At 37.9% G+C, this 21,596-nt stretch overlaps 1 protein-coding gene across 3 annotated transcripts in view; it reads left to right on the forward strand.

The window, feature by feature from the left end:
* Nucleotides 1-21,596, forward strand: part of mast4 (microtubule associated serine/threonine kinase family member 4) — a 97,846-nt gene that overhangs the window by 53,150 nt on the left and 23,100 nt on the right. Inside the window, exons 5-7 of one of the 3 annotated variants that reach the window (XM_085359982.1) lie at nucleotides 2,680-2,760; nucleotides 17,928-18,016; nucleotides 20,618-20,687. In XM_085359982.1, coding sequence (XP_085216108.1) covers nucleotides 2,680-2,760; nucleotides 17,928-18,016; nucleotides 20,618-20,687 — 240 coding nt within the window. The other 2 variants (XM_085359983.1, XM_085359984.1) reach the window with 2 other exon arrangements.

The following is a 21,596-nucleotide window of genomic DNA, read 5'->3' on the forward strand; positions in this document are numbered from 1 at the left end:
GCCCCCCCACCCCCTTTTTTCCCTTTTTTTTTTTTTTTTTTTAAACCCCCTCCCTTTTTTATACGGGGGAGAGAAAACCAATCCGTCTCATCGTCCTGTGGTGGCTGGGTTTGGCTCTTTGTCAGTGCAGGGGGGGGGGGGTAGTAGACAGGCAGTGTGAATGCATATCATGACCACAATAGAGCAAACGAGCACAGTTCAGCCATGAAAGCCCAGCGGGAGAGGCTGAGAATTCCAGGGCTGACGCTAGAGTGAGTATTTTCCTCGGTTATCCTACCCAGGAGACGGCTCCTCTGAAGTATGTAGCTTGATCCATCTCTGTGTCTTATTTGTTGCTGTCTTTTACTGTTGCTTTATGCTGTTTGCTGTGTTAGCATTAGCAGCAGCAGCACCTGCAGCAGGAAGTCTAAAGCCAGATCTTTAACAGCTAGGTAACAGCAGCTTACATGTGCTCGCGTGTCTGTGTTTATGTTCGTGTTCACAGATTTATGTTATCATGCACGGGCATGTGATGGACAGATACTGTAACGTGCCACGAAAAAGGAGTGCCGCAACTGCACAATATGTTTTACTTGCTGGTGTGACACAAGCAAACAGTGCACACGTAGAAAGCATTCACAGAGCAACACCTATCAAGAGTGTTGAGACGATGTTTGTTAGATGAAGCAGTGAAGCGTTGAAGGCTGTGTGGTTTAAATGTCAGTTTCCGCTTTTATCACAGCTCTTGTCATTGGTTTGATTTCATACACTTTTTATTTAGGTCAACAAGGCATTTGTTATGGTTCCCTCCATTTGAGGATTTAAAATCTGCATTTCAGGATACATTTTTACAGTGTTAGTCATCCATCAAACTAGACTTTTCTAAAATGTTTGGAATGGAATTTAGCAGATAATGATTGTATAATATATTATGTCATATTTTAAAAATCTCCAAGCAAACATCGCCCACTAATTATATTTGCTGTGATACTCTTGTGATGTCGGGGCATACCAAATTGTGGTTCTGAATAAGGTTGGTGATATACCAATGATATAATTTTTCACATTGGCAGCGAATCCCAACAAAAGTGTTAAACTGAATTTCCTCTCCAGTGTTTCCCAAAGATTTAAACTGTAGTGATGGAAGGTAGACAGGAGTGCATGAAAGGAAGTGCTTTTAAAAAATAAATAATACCTGATATAATTTGTCACAAACACTAGAGAGGCAGATACTGAGTATTAAGTAAGTTCCTCGTTCAATGGATGGATTACAACTCCACTGTTTTGGACTGCAGCTGATAAAAATAGTCGCTGTTCTGCTCTTTCGGTGTAGCAGGTCCAATTCTCTGCTTGGTGCAGGTGCTTGTTAGACCCTGCAGCAGGCCTTCAGACCAAAACAAGGTCTGCTGTTGCAAGCTGCAATCCAGTACAGTTTGAGTACATCGAGACTGTGGGATGACAGACTCAGGTCCTTAATTTTGCTTAACTGCAGCTGGGTGGTTAGTGCACGATGATATCCCTGTGCTGGTGGTGTTTCTGTAACATCGTAATAATGGTGGTCTATGATCAATATTACAGCTGACCAATGACATTGTCTCAGTATTCCGTTAGCATAAGCCAAGATTGTTTGCTAGTGCTATTTATAAAACAAACACACACACACACACACACACACACACACACACACACACACACACACACACACACAAAAACCAATCACTAGCAAGCCAAATTAAGTAATGTAGACTTTTTTCCTTTTTTCCCTACATTGCAAAGCTATTCCAACATGATTGGTCAGTTGCAACTTTGATCCCGATACCAAGATTATTATGATAATGCAGGTACAACAGCAACATGAGGATATCAGATGCAACATGGTTAGCAGTGATGAACTTTCAGAATAAGAGCAAGGGGATTGTCCAGTTGTAAATGGTTATTATTGTTTTGGACAATTCTATTGTTTTGAAAAATATACAAATAAATAATAAATTCAGACTATATTGTGCAAAAGGCACATATCTGGGAGCTAACTAACTTGGATAATTAATACATGTGTTACTGATTCAAAGTATCTACAGTTCACATGTCGTGGTTCTTGGGCAATATGAATGAAGTCTTAATGGTTGTGATGAAATGATTAGTGGTTTTAAGCTTAGCAGGGAAATGTCACTGTAAAAACCACATGGAGAGTTCTGGTTGTACCAGTCATCAGAAGAGTCTGTCGTAAAACATTCTCACCTTTACAGGACCAAATATTCTGCAGAGCAGACAGTTATGTTGAAAAATGACTCGATACACGAGGCCACATAGACTACAGTAGAGAAAGTGAAAGTCATTCTGTATGGGCTGACCAACAGGAGATTCACCGTCTCTAAAATCAGTTAAGACTGGTTAATCTATAACTGCTTTTATGAGCATTTTAGCGAACGCACATGATTGACATGTTTTGTTTTAGTCTGAATAGTCTACAAGGTCAGACATCCCCAATGTTAAACGAAAACTGGCGAACTAGACAAATGCCTCGGAGACCTGCTGTTCAAACACAACTTAAGTTCATTTGACAGGGATCATTTACTCTTCATGATGCTGCTGTTTTCATCTGGGCATGTGTCTGAGTTGTGGGGGTTTTGTCTTTGTGTGCGTGAGTGTGAGAGAGAGTGATAAAAGACAACTATTCACTAGAGTCCATTTAACTTGCAGCCTCACTCCCAGAAGCTTGAGCCCTACTCCCACTAGCCCTTGCAGTCCGTGCAGCCCACTGCACGCTTTTCATTTCTGGAGGTAAGCAAGAGTTCTTCAACCATGGATGTTTTGTTTTGAAGGGCCTGTTGGTGCATGTTACCTTGTCTTCACCTGTCATATGGCTCAAGCGCGACAACAAAATCATCTGCCATTGAAATGACATTGAAAGGGGAGGACGTGATACTTATATAATGTTGATAATGTCACCCCTTCCCCCATCTTGTCCCTCTCTGTTCTGAGGTTTAGGCTTCTCTTTCATGTGCTAAGTAGGATTTGTGGCATTTGCAATACATCAAAGTTAATTATGGTCTCAATCTGTGTGAATCCCAGGCTTGTTTCATTTAGGATTGAAGAGTATTCAAAACAGTAAAAGCTGGTAATGGTTCAACATCAGGGCTTATTGGTTAGATCTCAAATAGTTTATAATTAGATTTTAAATGATGCGTGTCACTCTGTCCTCTCTCCGTTCTCCACATTATACCTAGCCAGATGCTTTAAAACTGCGATTGTTCATGGGCCAACTATGTGTGCTTCACTTTGAAATGACAGAGTCGGGTTGAAGCCATCTTGCTGGTGAGGTAATGTTTGTATAACTACAGGTGAGCTGATCAGGCAGTCTGCACACATGGCATGAAAGCACTAGATGAGATCTTTGTGTCCTTGTGTCCTCTCTACAGTCTGTGAGTCTGTACAGTTTTAGCGAAAGCAGGTTTTTTTGCCTCCTATATTAAGTTTAGACAAACATTCTGCAGCATATTCTTTCACCATTGGCTCACTTTGAGTGAACAGTCTTAGAGTCAGTTCATTAAACATATATGTTTTACTGATATGAAGAGTGCCACGGTCTTCTGTCAGGTTTATTCAGCCTGAATCTAAAGCACACGTGCCAAGAAAAATGGGTGGAATCAAACTTGGAATGAATTTTTCTGCAGCTCATTCAAAACGCTCAATTCTGAGAATTTTCTATATCAATGAATAGCATGAAAACACCCACCCATTTCACCTCTGGTCTCCTCTTGTTCCTGCTCAGCTTTCATAGAGAGTCAAGTGGAGCAGGTATTTAAGTGAGTCAGCTCCATACAAGAATGTAGAAAGGTTTTATTTTTATATATATTTATTGACATTTTCAGATTTTATTCATGTGCCAGTGGACATGGTCACAGTTAAGAAGCCAAATCAGAACACTTGTGGTGATCCTATAGGACCATTACATAGCAACACATGTACCATCATAATGTATATCAATATATATATCAACTGTTTTGTTTTTTTTTGTTTGTTTTTGTTTTTTTTTGTTTTTGTTTTGTTTTTTGGATCTTTAGCCATCAGAATTGTTGTTGTCTGAAGGACAAGGAAGATGCCTAGCGGATTTACTTTACCAAGTGGATCATCATGCCCTTGCCATATTGGTCCATTTGATTGACATTTATTTTAATTATGTATTTTTTTTATTTTCAGTTGTTACAGACGGGACTGAGGGATAGGACAGGGAAAAAGAAAGAAAGAGAGAGAGGGAGAGAAAGAAAAATAGAGGGGAGAAGAGATGGTGGGAAGGGGAAAGAAAGAAAATGTTTTGTTTCATGTTTTTTGCAATTTCATATTTAGATGGACAGTCGTGACCTGCCTTAGTGCTGATTAAAATGTGATTTTAGGTGCTTTTGAGAAATTAAACCTTTCATTTGCTGACATTTAATAAGAGATGTATAAATTTAAAGGCTGCACAGCAGTGTCTGAATGCGATATTATCTGGCAAGAGTTGCAAAATCTGTCTTTGAATATTAGTCCCAGTATTAGTTGAGCCATGTTCAACTTCTTTGCCTGACAACATAGTTGTTTGCCAGATCTCTGAGTCAGCAACACTGCTGCGTCAACACTGGCCTCAAATCCTTGAGGGCACTGGGGCTTTTCACGCAGTGCTAAAGATGGTGAATCCGGCCTTAAAAGATATTGACTCCATGGTCTGAAAACTGCAGAGTATTTGCTCTTTAAGAGATATGAAGATTTAGACTATATGGTCTAATAAAGTAAAATCAGAGATATTGCTGGTTGAACTGTTAACCCACTGGAACCTGCACTTAATAACATTTTCTGAAAATGTTTTTTTTTGGTTTAAAGTTACCCTATGGAGTAATTTACCGCCATTAGTGTTAATATGGTCACCATTAGATTAATAGAATCCAACATACAGGCAATTCACACGAGTCAAAGTGTTCTGACTCCTCTAAATCCTCAGTTTCAGGCTGACTTATTCTTAGTCTTGGCTTTTCATGTTCTCAGAGACTGTGACATGCCAAATACAGTGATCTTACAGTGAGCGCTTCTCTTACCTGCTGTTCAGATGTTGCTTTTACAAGGGGCAGCCAATCAAAAGAATTTTAAAATGACTAATTTTAGCCGTTGGATGAACTGACGAGCTTACCCAAGGACCCGCTTTAACATAAACAAAGATAGTTTCCATATTAGTTTTAAACTGAGTAATTCAGTGCTATTATAGAAAGAGTGAAATAGTAATTATAAATATATGGACCTAGAAATGAATACAATAGGTTCCCTTTAATGGTTTTGATTCCTTCTTTTAAGAGCTACTAGAAAAAGAGGCACAGCAACCCTGATTTTTCTACTTGTGATGTCAGCACAAGCAGTGACCTCCCTATTCATGCTGCTCTATGCAAGTTTGACTTTGAACCATCTGAACTGCAATTTCTAATGTGGAACACAGAAACGGAGCAGGGCCATAATTAGAGTGAAGGCTGTCACGCTGGCCTGTAGGGAGAAGGACTGAGCCACTCTGACAGAATACACACACAAACTCAGGTTTTACACGGATAAAAATAACTTCTGATGACGACACAGTCGCCAAAGATTGTGCATGTGAAGTAGCAGTGGTTAGGTGCCAGTCTTTGTTGGTTTTGCATTCCATCTCTCTTCCTTAGCTTTTGAATCCCTTCCAGACAGCATACTTGGCAAGTTATTAGACTCATTGCTCATTGCTTCCTGATGGTCTTCAGGTCTGACCTGGAACTTCCTCAGTGAGGATTGCAGCCTGTCTTTGAACTGCTTTGTTGTCCTGGTTGAAGAATGATATACTATCTTAATCTCACTGGCTGTAGCAAGATTTTATAGTTAGAAATCTAGGTGTAATAATGCTTTACATAACTGAAATAAATAACTAAACAAATATACAAATAGTTAACCAAATAACTTACGCTCTTATTAAACGTGCAATATTTTTGAGACATTTATTCAAGTGTCAACTCTGATTTATCAGCAAAAACAGACATGTCCTCTTTATTAAAATGCAAGTTACTCTTAATCAATCTTCTAAGGTACATTAGTCTTTGTGTGCATGTGCTCACATGAGGTTCACATCTTTTTTACAACTTGAAGCTCAGATGAGAAAGGACAGATGTTTTTATGTTGGATTGTGAAAGTGCCATCTTCAGTATACTGACTGTAAACTGTGCATGTGATTGTGGGACTCTTATCGTTGCTCTGGAGCTGTAAAGTGTGTTTTCAGGGCTGAACTCTGCTCTTCCCTGTGTAGAATTATCACTGAATAAAACTACTTTGGGAGAAGCTTTTAATGGTTCCTCTTGTTTGAGATATTGTTTTGTTTGGAGACCTGACAGCTACTTCAGAGAATTTGCCTGCATGCTTTGCACGTTACAGGCTGCGGTGATCAGCTGACCTGAACTCTCACACATACGCGCAGCACTCAGAAGTTACATTCATCACTGAACTGACGGAGCGAATTGTTTGCATGTGAATTCCCAAGTTTAGCTCTGAGATTTTATTTATTTTGCTCGCCTGAAACATCAGACTTATAAAGCTTGCCATTGTTTTTTATTCATATTTTTTTGAACATTGTAAAGTTTGATGATTTCCCAGTATGCATTGTGTTTAGCTACTTATCTTTTTACATAGTAAAAAAAAAAAGAGTCATAGATCAAAGGTGATGTAGTTAAGGTGAAGCACCAATAAATGAATGAGGTAAGACTGTCTATGGAGCGAAGAATTTATGCAATAGCAGAAGAATCCATTGAGAAGCACAGCGTTTCAATTTCAAATAGGTCCTGCTTAATACTGACCCACCAGACTTTTGGAGGGGTGCCAGTTTGTGAACGTAGCGAATGCCCAGCAGCATCTGCTGATGATGCATTACCCCTCTGTCTCACAACCCCCCTTCACAGGATGTGAAGTGGTAGATGCCTGTTACATGATATGAAGCATGTTGAGCGCAGGGAGGACGGTGAGTGTTTGGGATACGGAACGCAATCGCAGTGAGAAGGGAAAACACAAAGTCAGCTGGTATTAGATGTCATATACCTGCAACAGTCGAGGCTGTCAGCACCTGACCTGGATCACACACTGTGTGCCGTTCAGGATCCTCCCTGGATTACTTTTTGTTTGAGGACAGAGGAGGACAACGTGTCCTCCCTGCTAGTGTGTTTATGCCGCAGCTGCCTGCAGATGTGCCTGTGCAGAGGAAGTTTGGACCTAAGGAGAGTACTTGTCAAGACTGCTCCAGAGGTCACCACCTCTTGAACTCTGATAGCCATCGGTTCTGCTCATCAAGTCTTCAGAAGCCTCCTTTACATCTCCCTCTTTGGCATGATTTGGACACAATGTCGGATTCTAGTTTGTGGACAGTTCTGTCCAACTTTAACATGCCACATTTCTTCAGTGGAGCTCGCCTGCGTCGGTCCCAAAGGTAACATCTAAAGATTGAAGAAACTTGCTACTTTTTTTTTGTACTGTGCTGCTTTTTAGTTAGGGTCCTTCAAATAATGTAGTCAGGCTCAGATATGCGTCTTTACGGAGCAAAACGTTTTATTTTCTACCAAATGGATTTACATGCACAGTTTCTGGAGCTTTGAGTGGCAGCAGGGACCGTGTTTACAGTAGTAGGTGTATGAGGCCAACATGAATAAGAAGCTGGGTGTTGCCGTCTTGCCTGTTGTGCGTTATTTGCTTTGTGCAGTTGAATGTGTTGTTGAGGTAGTCTCAGGTTTCCCACATGGATCATTCATATTAATTTACAGTGAGAATGTGACAATTGGGATGGTTGTTTAATTGTTTGCTGTTGATCTTGTTTCAGTATGTGTCCATTGCCAATAAAATGTATTTTATTCTGACAAATTGTATAAAGTCCAGCTCCAGAAGACATGCTTTGATGTCGGTTATTAGTTGACATGTTAAAGACTGACTGAATTAAAAATGTTTTGCTGGTTTATGGGATTTGGTGTGTGTAGACACTGGTTTATTGCTAAGCCACTTGATCCCTTTTTTCCCCTCATATACAGTATGACATGGCTACAGTACTGGTGAAGCTCATATACTGAAATTTATTTTTAATCCATGTCCTGACCTATTTTGCAGTGCAGAATAGCTTAACATGAGAGACTGGCAGTTTTTCTGGACATCTTGCATTATTGTGTGGATGCTTTAAGCATCCACACTATTGAGTTCCTTCTTGGTGTTTCCGTACACTTTTCGCCGTGGATCTACTTCCACAATTTTTGTGCTATTTTCACCGTTCAAATTTTAAACTATTCAGCTATTTCTGCTAATGACGGCTATGTCTTTTGGTATTTTTCACTATTATACTTTTTAAAATATTAAGCTTTTTTCCTTTAATTTGAAATGAATGGGAAACTTCTGCAATTCTGCTAAAATTTGCTTGTTTTTGAAACTTAACTACTTCCTCATATTTTCACATAGAGCAACCATTCAAACTTTAAAATGTTCTCAAATTATTGGGCTATTCAGGTATAAATCAGCTTTTTCAAATCTTTTACCGTTTTACTTTTATGCCTCTTAAAGTTTTGAGTTGCAAAATTGTGATTTTTCACAAAATACATGCGTCGTTATGGTTGCTATGCACTTGGCTTCCAGTGTGCCACTGAAGGTTTTGCAGTCTTCTCTTAATGTCCAAACAACTTCTTGCTACTTGCTCAATTTTCACTCAACTTCCACAAATTATACATCAAAACGTAGGTATTTTTGCTGGCTTTCAGAAAATGTCACTATCATTGTTGTGGGATTCATAGAATTTTGGCAAATCTCCTCAGACCAACAGAAAGTCGGAAAACTCTCCATATAAAGTCAATGGAGAGTTTGTTCAAAATCACCGCTTGATTTCTGTAATGAGAGGCATATTCGAATCGTCATATCTCCTTAACGAAGCAAAGTTAAGACATATCTTCAGACATATCTTCCCGGTATATCTTCAGACACTCCTGACGCTCACAATTCAAGAATTTCTTTCTCACCTATTACCGTTCTGAAATGAGTTGGACTTGTTTGAGGGTAGGAAATTCGTCCGTTGCTCAGATTTCTTCAGATTTCAAACTCTGGAAATGAACCACTTTTTTCTCTCGTCATAACTTTTTGTTGGATTTCCACAGAGACCTGAAAATTTCCATGACTGTTCACCAAAGCCTGCTGTCTCTTACGGTGAAAGAATGATATCGATACTCCAAATAGATTTAGAGTTACAAAGCGTTGTTTGAGGGCAAGTCAAGGCAGTTTTTGCTTCGCTCTACTCAGTTATGGTGCATTAGAAGTCAAATATCTTTAATAATTCATATTTTAATGATAGATTGTCAACACTGGAAGATTCCCCCATCTCTTCTGAACAAAACGGTGTAAGAATGACCGCTCTAGCCCCTACGGTTAGGAAATTATAGTCATTTGTTTGAGGGCAGTCCTCACTATGAGAAATAGACTGCAAAAATCCTGTGTCTCTCTGTGCTGCATGCACCTGTTTTGGCGGGAAAAAGTACACAGCCTCTCTGATTGGTGGATTCAAATTCAGCAGCTCCCAGATTTTTTTTCCTGATTTTTTTCATTTAACAAGTATATTTGAGGGACCCTCAGCATGTTCAGCATTTTTTCAGCTGTCCATTTTGCTTTTCCAATTTTTCTGTTTAAGTTATTACTATTGTGCTAAATCATACTATTTCTGCTGTTTCATAAGATTTGTGCTTAATATAGTATTTCTGCTTTTTATAGGATTTGTGCTTAATATAGTATTTCTGCTTTTTATAGGATTTGTGCTTAATGTAGTATTTCTGCTTTTTATAGGATTTGTGCTTAATATAGTATTTCTGCTAAATGTAGTATTTATGCTTAATCATACTATTTCTATATATTACTGCCAGGTACCCAGGCAGCCAATCCTCTGTGAGGATTGAGACATTCAAATATACATATCAGGGCCTGCACAGGTTCACAGCCAGCCAATCATATCTGAGGTCTTCCGTTTCCTCTCTCGTCATATCTCAGCGACGGTTGTACAAAGAGCAATGAAAATCACGGTCAAAGTACACCAAAGTCTGCTGATTCAGCCAGTACAAGAATTATGCTTCTATCCCACCTAGTTTTTGAGTTAGACAACGTTTTGTAACTCCAAAAAACTGCATTTTTCGCTTCTCACCACGATCTAATTCTGACTGCTCATCACCCTGTTTTCCAGGCGCTCGCTCTCTTTCCCAGTCATATACTTGTTATACTCGTATAACTATGCATGTGACAAATAAAGAACCTTGAACCAGTGGCGCAGTTGGTAATGACACGGGTCTGCAACACAAAGGTCGTGGGTTCAATTCTACCTTGGTCAACATGTTTTTTCCCTACAAATGAATACACTATCACAGACCAGTAATTCATATTGATCATTTATTACAATTCTGCAAACTTTTATGATTTTACCAGCTTTTCTAATATGGACCTCAGATTCTTGTTAACACTCCATGGCACAAATACTGTTCCCTTTAGGCTCTGTGTATGTGTGTGGGTATCAATATTTCTCCCATTTTAAAGTATTACTCCTCCATAATTGTATTTCTGTTAAATCAAAGTACTTTTACTACATCTTAGTACTTCTGCTCAATCATAGTATTTCTGCTAAATCATAGTATTTTTGCCAAATCATGGTTTTTGTGCCAAATCATAACATTTGTGTTATGTTATAGTATTACTACTAAGTGGAGGAATTTCTGTCATGTTACAGTATATGTGCTGATTACAGTATTTCTGCTAAATCATACTATTTCTACTATATTATATTTTTCTTTCTAAATATAGCATTTCTGGTATATAATTGTATTTCTGCTATGTTATAATATTTGTACTAAACCAGAGTATTTGTGCTGGAACATAGTATTTCTGCAAAATGATAGTATTTCTGCCAAGTGATAGTATTTGTGCTAAAACATAGTATTAATTTAAAAATTACAATATTCATAGTTCATCACAGTGTCACTGGTAAATCACAGTATTTCTGCTATGTTGTACTATTTTTCTAAATCATAGTGTTTCTGTATTTTTGGCTAAATATATTCTTTCTGTTATCTTATACTATTTCTCCTCAATTCTTGTATTTTTGAGAAGTTATCATGTTTCTGGTAAGTTACAATATTTCTGCTATGTTCTGCTATGCTATTGTATTTCTGCCAAGTATTATGTTTCCTCTAAGATATTGCATTTCTGCTAAGTTATTACATTTTAGCAAAGTTCCTCTGCTTATGCAAAGTTTTTACAATTTCTGCAACTTTTCAGCTTTTTCAGCTAGTTTTTGAAGACAGCTTCAGCTTTAAAGCATCCACACAGCATTTTCTCAGGAAATGCAAATTTTTCTAGTTCATAAATGTGTTTGTCTTTTTCCCCCCACTGTTCGTGACAAGTTACCCATTTATTCACAAATATTATTAAATAATTAATGTAATGTAGATATTAAGATTTTTATATACCAGTAAATCTTTGACCTGAGATGAGCTGGAATGGATTTCCATTTATATATTTTTTTCATTACTTATAGCATTGGTAATGAGGAAAAAAGGGAAGGAGGATAAAGTAAGCTGTTTTCTGTAATATTTAATTTATGCCAAATTGACATGAGGTACAAAGTAAATTATGTCATAAACCAAATGTGAAAATATATATTTTTAAAAAAGGTGCAGATACAACTGGGATTAGTTTAAAGGAAACAGCTGCCTTCAAAAATGAGCAGCTAGGCTTTTTACCCAAGCAGCAAGTATTTAAATACTATTAATAGAGTGGTGTGTGTCGTATGTCTGACTTTGAATTTGGGTTTGTCAGCACAGAGTTGCAATTTGTGTCATTGCGCTTTGTCAGCTCACCTGACAGCTGTGACAGGGGAGCAAAACTCGCGGAAGTTAAAAAGATTAAACATGGCTTTTTGTTGACATGGGTCAGGATGAGACATTTCAGATTTATCTGGAATCTAAGGAAATCAAAGGGCTTTATCTATTTTTGCCTCTTCCTGTGTCCCGAATAAGTAACCAAGCTGAATTCTAAGAAATTGCTTCTGACAGATTGAAACTACTGTGTGTTTGAGTAATGTAGGTTACTGTAAAAGGAGTCTTAAAAGTAAGGTAAAAATAAAATGAGCTCTGCTGTGAATTCATTTTATGAGCACCCTTGGAAAGTATTTTTAGTGGTTTAAAAGAGAAATTTGTAGTAGTGCTTGTGCGTAATCCAACAATGGTTTGCTGATCCGGACAAGTTTGCATAATACTGAGACTTTTCAAATAGTTATGGATCCATTCCAGGAATCTCACACATCTGCAGTACAGCATAAATACTGGCCTACTTTCTCACTATCATCTTTGCCCAGGGCTTCTTTATCCCCCCCTTTAAAGCTTCACTATACCAACATGATTTCCCCCCCTCACTGTGGCCACAGAGGGGCTTCTACCAAAGCTCAGCTTAACATCAAATGTGATGAAGATGAACTGCATGCTGTCACAAATTGTGGAAGTCTTTTTGTGAAGTAATCCAGGAGCAGTTGTTTAAATCTCTCAATGAGTGGCAGTCAGGAGTCATGAAGGTACAAACACTGGGGTGGGCAATGTGAAGGTGAAACAACAAGAAGCTTGATTGGGCGACAGTGTGGCATTCACTTGGCTGAATGCTCGTAGAGGGTATAAATAGATGTCATTAAATTTGATCCGCTACGAGAACCTGTGTACCAGATATTATTCACTCAGTCCCCATCATGATAAATGATTAATGGAACATGTCCACAGTCATGATTCGCTCTAGAAACCAGAGTAAACAAGGATGACTGGGATTTCAGTCAAAATCGGATTTCCCTTCTGATGTAGGGAGATAAACTTGGATTTTTGAGTGCCAGTGGGGTAGCAATATAACTACAAGAAGCTACAAGCAGCTTATGATGCTACACTGCTTTGTTTCCTGTTTTTTGTCAGAGCAGGTGTTTCCTGGGCTTTAAAAGGTGAAGAAGAAAGTTGGCCAAAGGGCATTCAAAATTGTCAATACATCGGCTCTGACTTTGGTTCATGTTATCCTCCATATGAGTTTATGAAACCGGGGAAATTCTTTTAGAGGGGTCGCTTTAATTGAACGTGTTTTCCGCTGTGATAGAAAACTATTACATTTGGAACATCTGTGTTTTACGAGGCACATAATATTGAAGTTGAAATAAATTGCGTATACATTGGTGCTTCATTGGATATCCAAAAGGGGGGGGAAAAAAGAACATTTGCAGCGCTATTTTAAACAACTTCCTGTGAGGTTGCTGCATGCCCCTGCATCTATGATTTCAGCTTTGATGCTACTCTGCTAAATGTGCTAACAGTGCTGAAAGTATTGTAAACAACAGGATGGAAGCCAGTTAGCTGGAGGAAGAAAAAAAACAAACCAAAACAGAAACCACTTTTATGACACATCATTCCCTACCAGCACAACATATGAATAGACATTGAAACTATGGTGGCTGTTATATTCAGGTAAAAACTGTTACCTGTGGTGTTTCTGTGGTGTCAATAAAATGTAAAACTGTATCCAAGCATGTGAGTGAGCAAGCATAGTAATGTAACTATGTAGCTGACTGTTTTTTTGCACTTGAAAAGAGAGAAAATATGTTAACATTGTAATAACGATATCTTGCCAGGTCTGGTTAATTCAATTGGCAATGAAGTCAGTGCTACAATGTAGCAAAATGTTGGTTAATGTGGCTACAACAGCATTATTAAAATAGAAACACTGTAGCCAAAACTGCTACGCTTTTAAATTGAAATAAATGAATATTATTAACTTAGATTGTGACTATAACAGATGGCTTTAAAAAGAGTGACCCTTTGTGCACCAATCTTACTGTGATACACCCACAGGTACAACTGAAGGTTCTTATCTACATCTGATACTATGATGTCACCGTGTTTCTTACCAGCCACCTACCCACAATGACCTTTGTACCTTTTATTCACCTTGATAAAAGCAACATATTATTTTAACATGGCATCTAATTTGTGCCCATAAACTTGTGCCTGATATATTCAGATGTTGTTTGGTAACTACCGAGCAGCACCTGAGCATTGTGGAAGACACATAAATTAGTTATTTTTAAGTATATATCAGTTTGAGTGCTTTAAATGTTTATTTCTTTAAAGGAAGAAGGCTCCTGTGCGTTCTTTCAGTACTTTTTCTTTCAGTTGCTTAAGTCTGCCCAAAGTTAATCTGGGAAAATCATGTCCCATCAAGTCCAACTACTTCATTTAGCACTGAGCCTCTTTAAAGAAATGTAAAGTTAGTGGAAGATATTGTAGCAACCTCAGGAGGCATCTGCAAAGTGAGCAAAAAAAGATTAATGGGACTATAAATGCTGGAATGAATTTAGTGGTGATTTGTTGTGTTTATTGTAGCTGTACAGTTAGATTACAATTTCTGTGGATGTGTGGCGTAGTTTCCAGTGTTTGTTTGAGTGACAGCATTGTTTAGATAGCAGTAACCAACATTTGGACTGCAGTTAATCACCTGCAGTCTGTGTGCATCTTCAGTGGCTGTTAAATGTTGAATACAGAAGCATTCCCATAACCATGTGGATTGGTTTTATAAATCTACAATGCTTTGATACATTAGTCATTTATACAGATTTTTGTAGGAACTTTACAGTACATGGTAACTGTAATGGTGTAATTGTAACCAAGCAGTTGTGAGAGCCTGATAGTGAAGACTAAATGACAGTTTATTGTTGGTAAATCTAGCTCCCAGTACTATAATTTAACATTTACAGCGTTGCTCTCAAGTCGTAGTGGAGTTTTGTAATTGTCACTTTTTGGGCTGCAAAAATCACTCACACTTAAAAAAAAAAAAACACCTTCCAGTACAGGACTATGTTGCTGCTGGACAGCATTTCTAAGCCACATTACATTTTGTTATAAGGTATAAATATGGCCGTATCATCCTTAGCAGCGTTTCTGAAATCGTGTCTTTTGAGAGGACAGAGCATTGAGAGCTTATTGCAGCACATCAGCTGTGATAAAAGTTTCTTGTTTCTCTTTGCTGTTGCCGGTGTGACATTGAGAGCTCTGCAGTGGCACCTCTTTGAGTGGGTCTGCAGCGGTGTTAACGTAATCATGAGGGACGCCTGCTCACGCTGCACCACGCCATTGCAATTTGATCAATCTGTGCATTCACTGCAACACACAGGATGACACTGACTTCTCTCTGTAGCTCCAACATGTATGGCTGTTTCCTCTACTGCAGCAAAGTACTTCACAACATTTCCATGCCAGTTGTCTTATTTCTCCCTCAAAACATTTTCTCTCCTTCAGTAAAGAAAAAAATGGAGGAGAAATGTGTTTGTAGGAAAATATGAAATAACATTTGAAAATTCAGTTGGAAATGGTTCACATCTCTGAGGAGGTTATGTAACAGGGTGTCATTGAATGTCTGACCTTGAAGTGAATTCATGTTCTTCAGGCATTATGTGTTTCCACTGACAGCCTCTAATTTGAAATTATAAACCCAGCACGAACTTCATTGAACAGTGAAGGTACTTTTATACTGAAATATTTCATTTTTCCCTCAAGGTTAAAAGCTGCCCTTCCTTTATGAGTCACATGGTATTGGTCACAGTAGCTCCTCATGAGTCATAGTCCTGTATTAAATTGACCAACAAATATGGAAATATTATGAAGGCTGTGCAAAGAACCTGCTTTTTGTTGACTGAAAGATGATTTTATTGTTAAAGGTGTCTCTTATTTTAATGGCTGTTGGCTCGAGGACTGTAGCCTCCCTGTGGAGTATATTATGTTGACGGCAAGCTTTGGCTTTGTAATTGATCTTTATGGCAGAAATACATGGCAAATACATTTATTTTTGAATAAGTGGAATGGATGTGTAGATTGATAGTAAAGTCAGACCTTTGGTGTCTGCAGGTACACTTTCAAGACAGTTTTAAGAATATTTTTTCCAAAAATATTGGTGACATTTAGGGTTTGTATACCATCTACATATCCCTTTCAGACCTGGATCAATTTCCTCATGTTTCGAACTAAGAAGAGAAAATGTTTTGCAGAACAAAACTGATAGTATCACATATGTTCAACTAGAGCTGGGCGATATAAGATTTTTTCATATCACGATATGTTTTTTCATTTCAGGCGATAACGATATATATCACGATATAAGCCAAATAACTATATTTGTGAGATTTAAATGTGCCGTTGCTCACAAGTAAAATGTGAAATAATCAGCAGCTTGTTTTGATTTAAATATTTATTTCCCATAATAAGTTCAACAGGGTAGATGTACTTAAGGAACATGAGACTTTTTCAGATAAATAAAGGCAAATATTGCAAACTACACAAAAGGCAGCCGCTAAAGCGTTTAAGTTTCAAAATAGAACAAACGAAACAGACTAAATTGTCAATTCCACTTAGAAACAAAATATTAATTCTAAAAATAAATCTTAGTTTGTTTTACAGAAGAACAGACAAAATTGACTAACTTTTGTCAATATCAAATAAACTGAGAACTCAAAGGAAATTCTCAATCTCTCCTTGTTGTATAGCTGAGCTTTTCAAACGGTTTTAACAGTTACTTTAGTCTGACAAAAGCCGAATGACGAATTAGCGCTTCCAGTCAGAGATTGAGCATGCACCGCTTTATTGTATTTCCAGACTTGCTTTCGGCACAATTTACATTGCACGCTACTCTGTTTTTTGTCAGACTTGAAATAGCCGAAATACCTTCACACTACGGAACTTCTATGGCTCTTCTGTTCGACAATCTCTCCGGCGTTGGAACCATCATCTGTTTTCTCTTCAGTAACCTTTGGTCACGCTCGGTTGATTTTTCTCTAGTCAGCACACTCATTTCCTCCATTACCCGGGCGGCACAGCGGCTGGCTGCTTCCCAAACAGATACACATGTGCGGCTTGGCACTTGTGCTTTACGTAACAAAATCACGTGACGTGACTCTTCTTCTTCTTCTTCTTCTTCTTCTTCTTCTGACAAGAGCGGTGAGGCCTATCGCAATAGTTACATTTTTCTATCGAGAAAAAGTTATTTCACAATACATATCGTTCTATGTTCAACGTTGCAAGAAAGAATTTTTGTTGTTTGTTGCTGACCTGTCTTAGCTCACTATTCTTGGCTGCTCTTCATATTTATACTTATCAAATCAAAATTTCAAAGCTTCATGCTGTGGGGTTTGCCTTCTTAGCTGGCAAAGAATTGATTCTAATTGCTATTGGATTCTTGCTTATATTCAAGCATTTCAAAATATTTAGTAACAGGTAAATTTTACTATTCAGTGTTTAATTATTCACATGCTGGATTCTGCAAGTCTGCAGTAAGTTTGTTTCAGAATCAGTATAATACCGCTAACATGCAGCCTTCATCATCTCTGTGTCTCTCAGCTCTCCTCGGCTAAATTCCAAACAATTAGAGTTAATTATAAGTAGTTATCTTAGGTATTTACTCACTGTCAGCCCCTTGTTGGCAAATCAAACTGGAAGTTCAAAATCTGAGTCAACACACTGACCTCTCGTGAAATAAAGAGTTCATGTTCTGTTTCACAAAGCTTGCTTCTCATGTCAGTGTCCAAGATGGTGTGATGAAAGGCTCTTTGTGTAGTATCAAGTGAATAGTGCATCTCATATTGATTGAACAATCCTAGCACAATATTCATGCTGAAGTCCATGTATCAGTCGAGCTAACAAACAAAAGCGAGATGCTCGTGTCAGTGGTGAGGTCAGGATTTTGTTGATTACATTTCAAAACTACCTGCCTAAGGCTCTGAAGCATGCACTGTTATCTTTTAAATAACCCATAACCCTTTTTTATGTTATACCTCTATTTTCTGCTTCATCTGTCTTGTCAGTTTTACAGCCATGATTTTTCCTGACTAATATGGCTCTGTGGTTTCACAGCTGCAGAACGAGCAACAGAAAAAGCCTGATAGGAAGTGGCCAGCCTTCAGGTTTACCACGACCCCATTCCCCTCTCTCATCTCTCACAGGTAAATGCATGTCTGGCACATCTCCTAATGTATGAATGCTGTGGAACGGCCCCATTGTTGGAAACATATGCACTGGGTTCATAGAAGAGGAGCCATTAATACAATATGTTCTCCAACAGGAATGCAGTCTATTGTGTAACGCACAAAAAAAGGTTGAAGAACAACACAGGAAAGTTCATAGTACAGTCTGTGCACCAACAGATAATCTGTATCCACAGGATGCACTTTCTGGTACCCTCATACAGAAAAATCTGGTTAATCAGCACTGGGTACTGCTAACTGACTCTAAACCAAGATGAAGAACTTTTACTTAAAAAAAATAAAATAAAACACTGAAAAATACAGATTTTTATGTTGCGCACTTTATTGTCTGTGTCAGGTCTGTCCTGTCATGTTTGGGTAACAGTTTAACAGCACAGTGGCAAATTAAATGCAGTGATTATTTTGTGTGAGGAAGTGGTGGCCTGCAGACAGGAAATGCACAGGATTGGGGAGGGGGGGGGCAGCCCTCATTTACCATAGGGCGTTTTATTTCCTGCCATTGGTCAGGAAAAACAGAGTCTCAGTGTTTGGTCTGTATTTCAAGCTTACGAGAAAGCCCAGGCTCTAAAGATGGATTCAGACCCAGAAAGCACCTGTGTTCCTGCTAATGAAAGTATCCAGCTTTGGGATTACTTAACACTGTGGCTCAGACGTAGCATTAGTTCAAAAGGTAAGAAAAACACTTTTTCAGTGCTGTCAGATAGCTAAGTGCATTGACATATATCCTGGTTATGTTAAATAATAAGATGGGTTTCTACAGAAATGTAATATTTTTCTATTTAGTGAAGTGTAGGAGAACAGATTTCTGTTCATGATCATGAATTTGTTCATAAAAGAAAAACTCAGACCATATTTTGTTCCTTTTGCAGAATATTGATTAAAAAAAAGCCACTTTAAACTGTACTTTAAGGAACTGTGATTAAAGCACTTAAATATGTAACATTCATGGCTTTCTATTATTCAGTGGCTCCATCGTTGTTCCTCGATAGGGAAAAGGCCCATGTGTGTCAGCACATGAGGTGGTCGCATTGTGTTTAATTAGCTAGTTAGTCCCTGTCTTTGTGAAGAATGTTATTATGTCTGATTAATACGACACCATGGCTTTGTTTCTACATTATGTGTGTAGAAACGCAACTCCTTTCTTTAACATTATATAGATGATAAAAACAAGTAAGTCATGCGTATAATTTACAAATTAGTTTCTTTTTTTCTAAAGCAGGCAGACATTTATAGACCCAGTTTAAAAAGGAAAAAGAACTTGTGCATATGAGGAGTCGTATACAAAGCTCTCTTCTAAAGGCAATATTAACTAACTTACATTTAATTAATTTAATACGGGAGTGAATGACTGCTATAGAATCTGACAGGGGAAACAAAAGAGAATACATTTAGCCCATATATACAGTTACATACATTGAATAATATTGTTTTTTCAGATGTTTTCTAAAAGTAAATAACAGTGTTGGAATTCTAAATTCACTAAAATTTCACTTTGTCTAAAGCATTTTGTGCGACTCACTCACTGAATTAGTTTTAATTCATTAAGCTCAGAGAACAATGCATTATTAATAGATGATGCAATGTTTTCAGCTCAGTGTAAACATGTATAGATAATATAGATATTATATCTTTTGTTTAAAAAATAATAATAATATAAAATACGTGACAAATGTGATGAACTCTGTATCCCTATTTTATCCAGTATTGCCACAAATACTGCTTTTACAGCCTCCAGCTTGACAGAGCAAGCGTGTTTTAAATGGTAGAAAAGAGATTAAGTCATATAATCTCTTTTCTACCAACGTGGTGTGTAGTCATCTCGGTCTTGGTTTCTTTTGAGAACTCTCCAACATTTGACAGATTTGTTTATGTTGATTTAGAGATTAAATATTTAGTTTGGAAACTGGTTCAGCACATCAACAGGAAAAAATATCAACTTTTTTTAAAGAATCAGCAGTCCAGCTTCTTCAAAATGAAAATGTTCTTTTTTGTGGCTATAACATCTGTCCTCAGAATTTTGAGTGTTGGAAAAATCAATAAAATTATCTAAACATTGATAGATATCAGGAAAGCAATGGTTGTTTGCGCCTTAATCTATTTTCACTGAACTTTCTGTCATCCACCTAATTTTTGAACGACTTATTGAACTCTTATTAAACTCCCAGCTGTCATAGGGTAAGCGGTAGCGTATATCCTAGCCAGGTTACTGGTTCATAATGGAGCTTACACCGAGAGACAGATGGTTTCACATCGACACACATGACAAATTTAGAATTACCAGTTAACCCAATATGTATGTCTTTGGACTCTGGGAGGAAGCTTGAGTATCCAAAAGGAATCTAGAGACACACAGGGAGAACATCCAAACTCCAAACAAGACCTGATGCAACGATGCTGATGACTTAACTTTCCGTACAGTTTTGTGTATTGCAATTCATTTTTATCTTTTAAGGAATTCTGTTTCAGACATCCGTATTGTCTTGTTCATGTTTTTTGGCTCGCTTTTCATTTCCCTCTATAAAAGCACTGTGTCCTCTTTTCTCTTTTTCCCCCTTGTAGGAACAAGCCCACAAGACAGTCCTAGAAACTTCTCTCCTAGTGCCTCTGCTCATTTCTCGTTTGCACGAAGGTAACCTGACCAATTATTTTTTTCCCGTCGTAAACAAATCAGTAAGTAAAGCTCATCGTGAGACAGATGCAAATTCTTTAAAAACAGATGTGAAGTCATTGAGTCATTAAAGAAGTCTTTTCTAAGCCAGCATATGTGTAAATATTCAGCTGCTCAGGTCTGTTTATACTTACAAATTCAGCATCAGGAACATTTATTTTACACCATTTGTCAACACGATATCATATAATTCTGTATTTCTCTATCCACAGTCATTGCCACAGAGCAGACAGGTAAACTCGTGTTAGGCTTCGATTTTTTGTGAAATATTTATTACCCCACATCTGTCTGAAGTACACTTTATCATTCACATGTCCTTCATTAGTGTGCCTCACAGTAAAGGGGACACATTATGTTCTTACCTTAAGTCTAAGTGCCAGATATACATATTAAATAAGGCTAAAATTTGGCAAAGTAAACAAATGCAAACAGAATCCCAGAGAGCCAAAAAGTCAGATCGAATGCTACTTGTTTTTTCCTACTTTGCAACCAGCTGTGTTTTCTCTCCCAAAACATTCTTTTGAGTTGTCCTTATTTTTCCATATTTTTACAAATAGCCAGTGTTGCAAGGATGACGCTACAGTCATTTGGCAACAGTGGAGTAACTTTTTACTTGCTGTGTAACTTTTGGTATTTTTTTAGTAGGCGTTTTCCATCTCAGCTGGCTCGGGTACCAGGCCGATCTACTTGGTCTTAAATGGTTGTTAGAAGAGAGAGAAGATGACACATGGTTCTAATTAATGTGGATCAGTTTTTTAATTAATGTTTGCTGTCAAGAGGATGAGGTGCTGCTCACAAGCACCAAGTGTTGGCCAGTGACAAGAAAGTGGACTTTCAAATTGGTCAACAAAGGGGCGGCAGGCCAAGATG

Source organism: Diplotaxodon limnothrissa, linkage group LG7, assembly GCF_057381915.1.
Source record: "Diplotaxodon limnothrissa isolate DT_005_m linkage group LG7, D_limnothrissa_male_GT1.1, whole genome shotgun sequence".
In the NCBI taxonomy this organism is placed as follows: Eukaryota; Metazoa; Chordata; class Actinopteri; order Cichliformes; family Cichlidae; genus Diplotaxodon; species Diplotaxodon limnothrissa.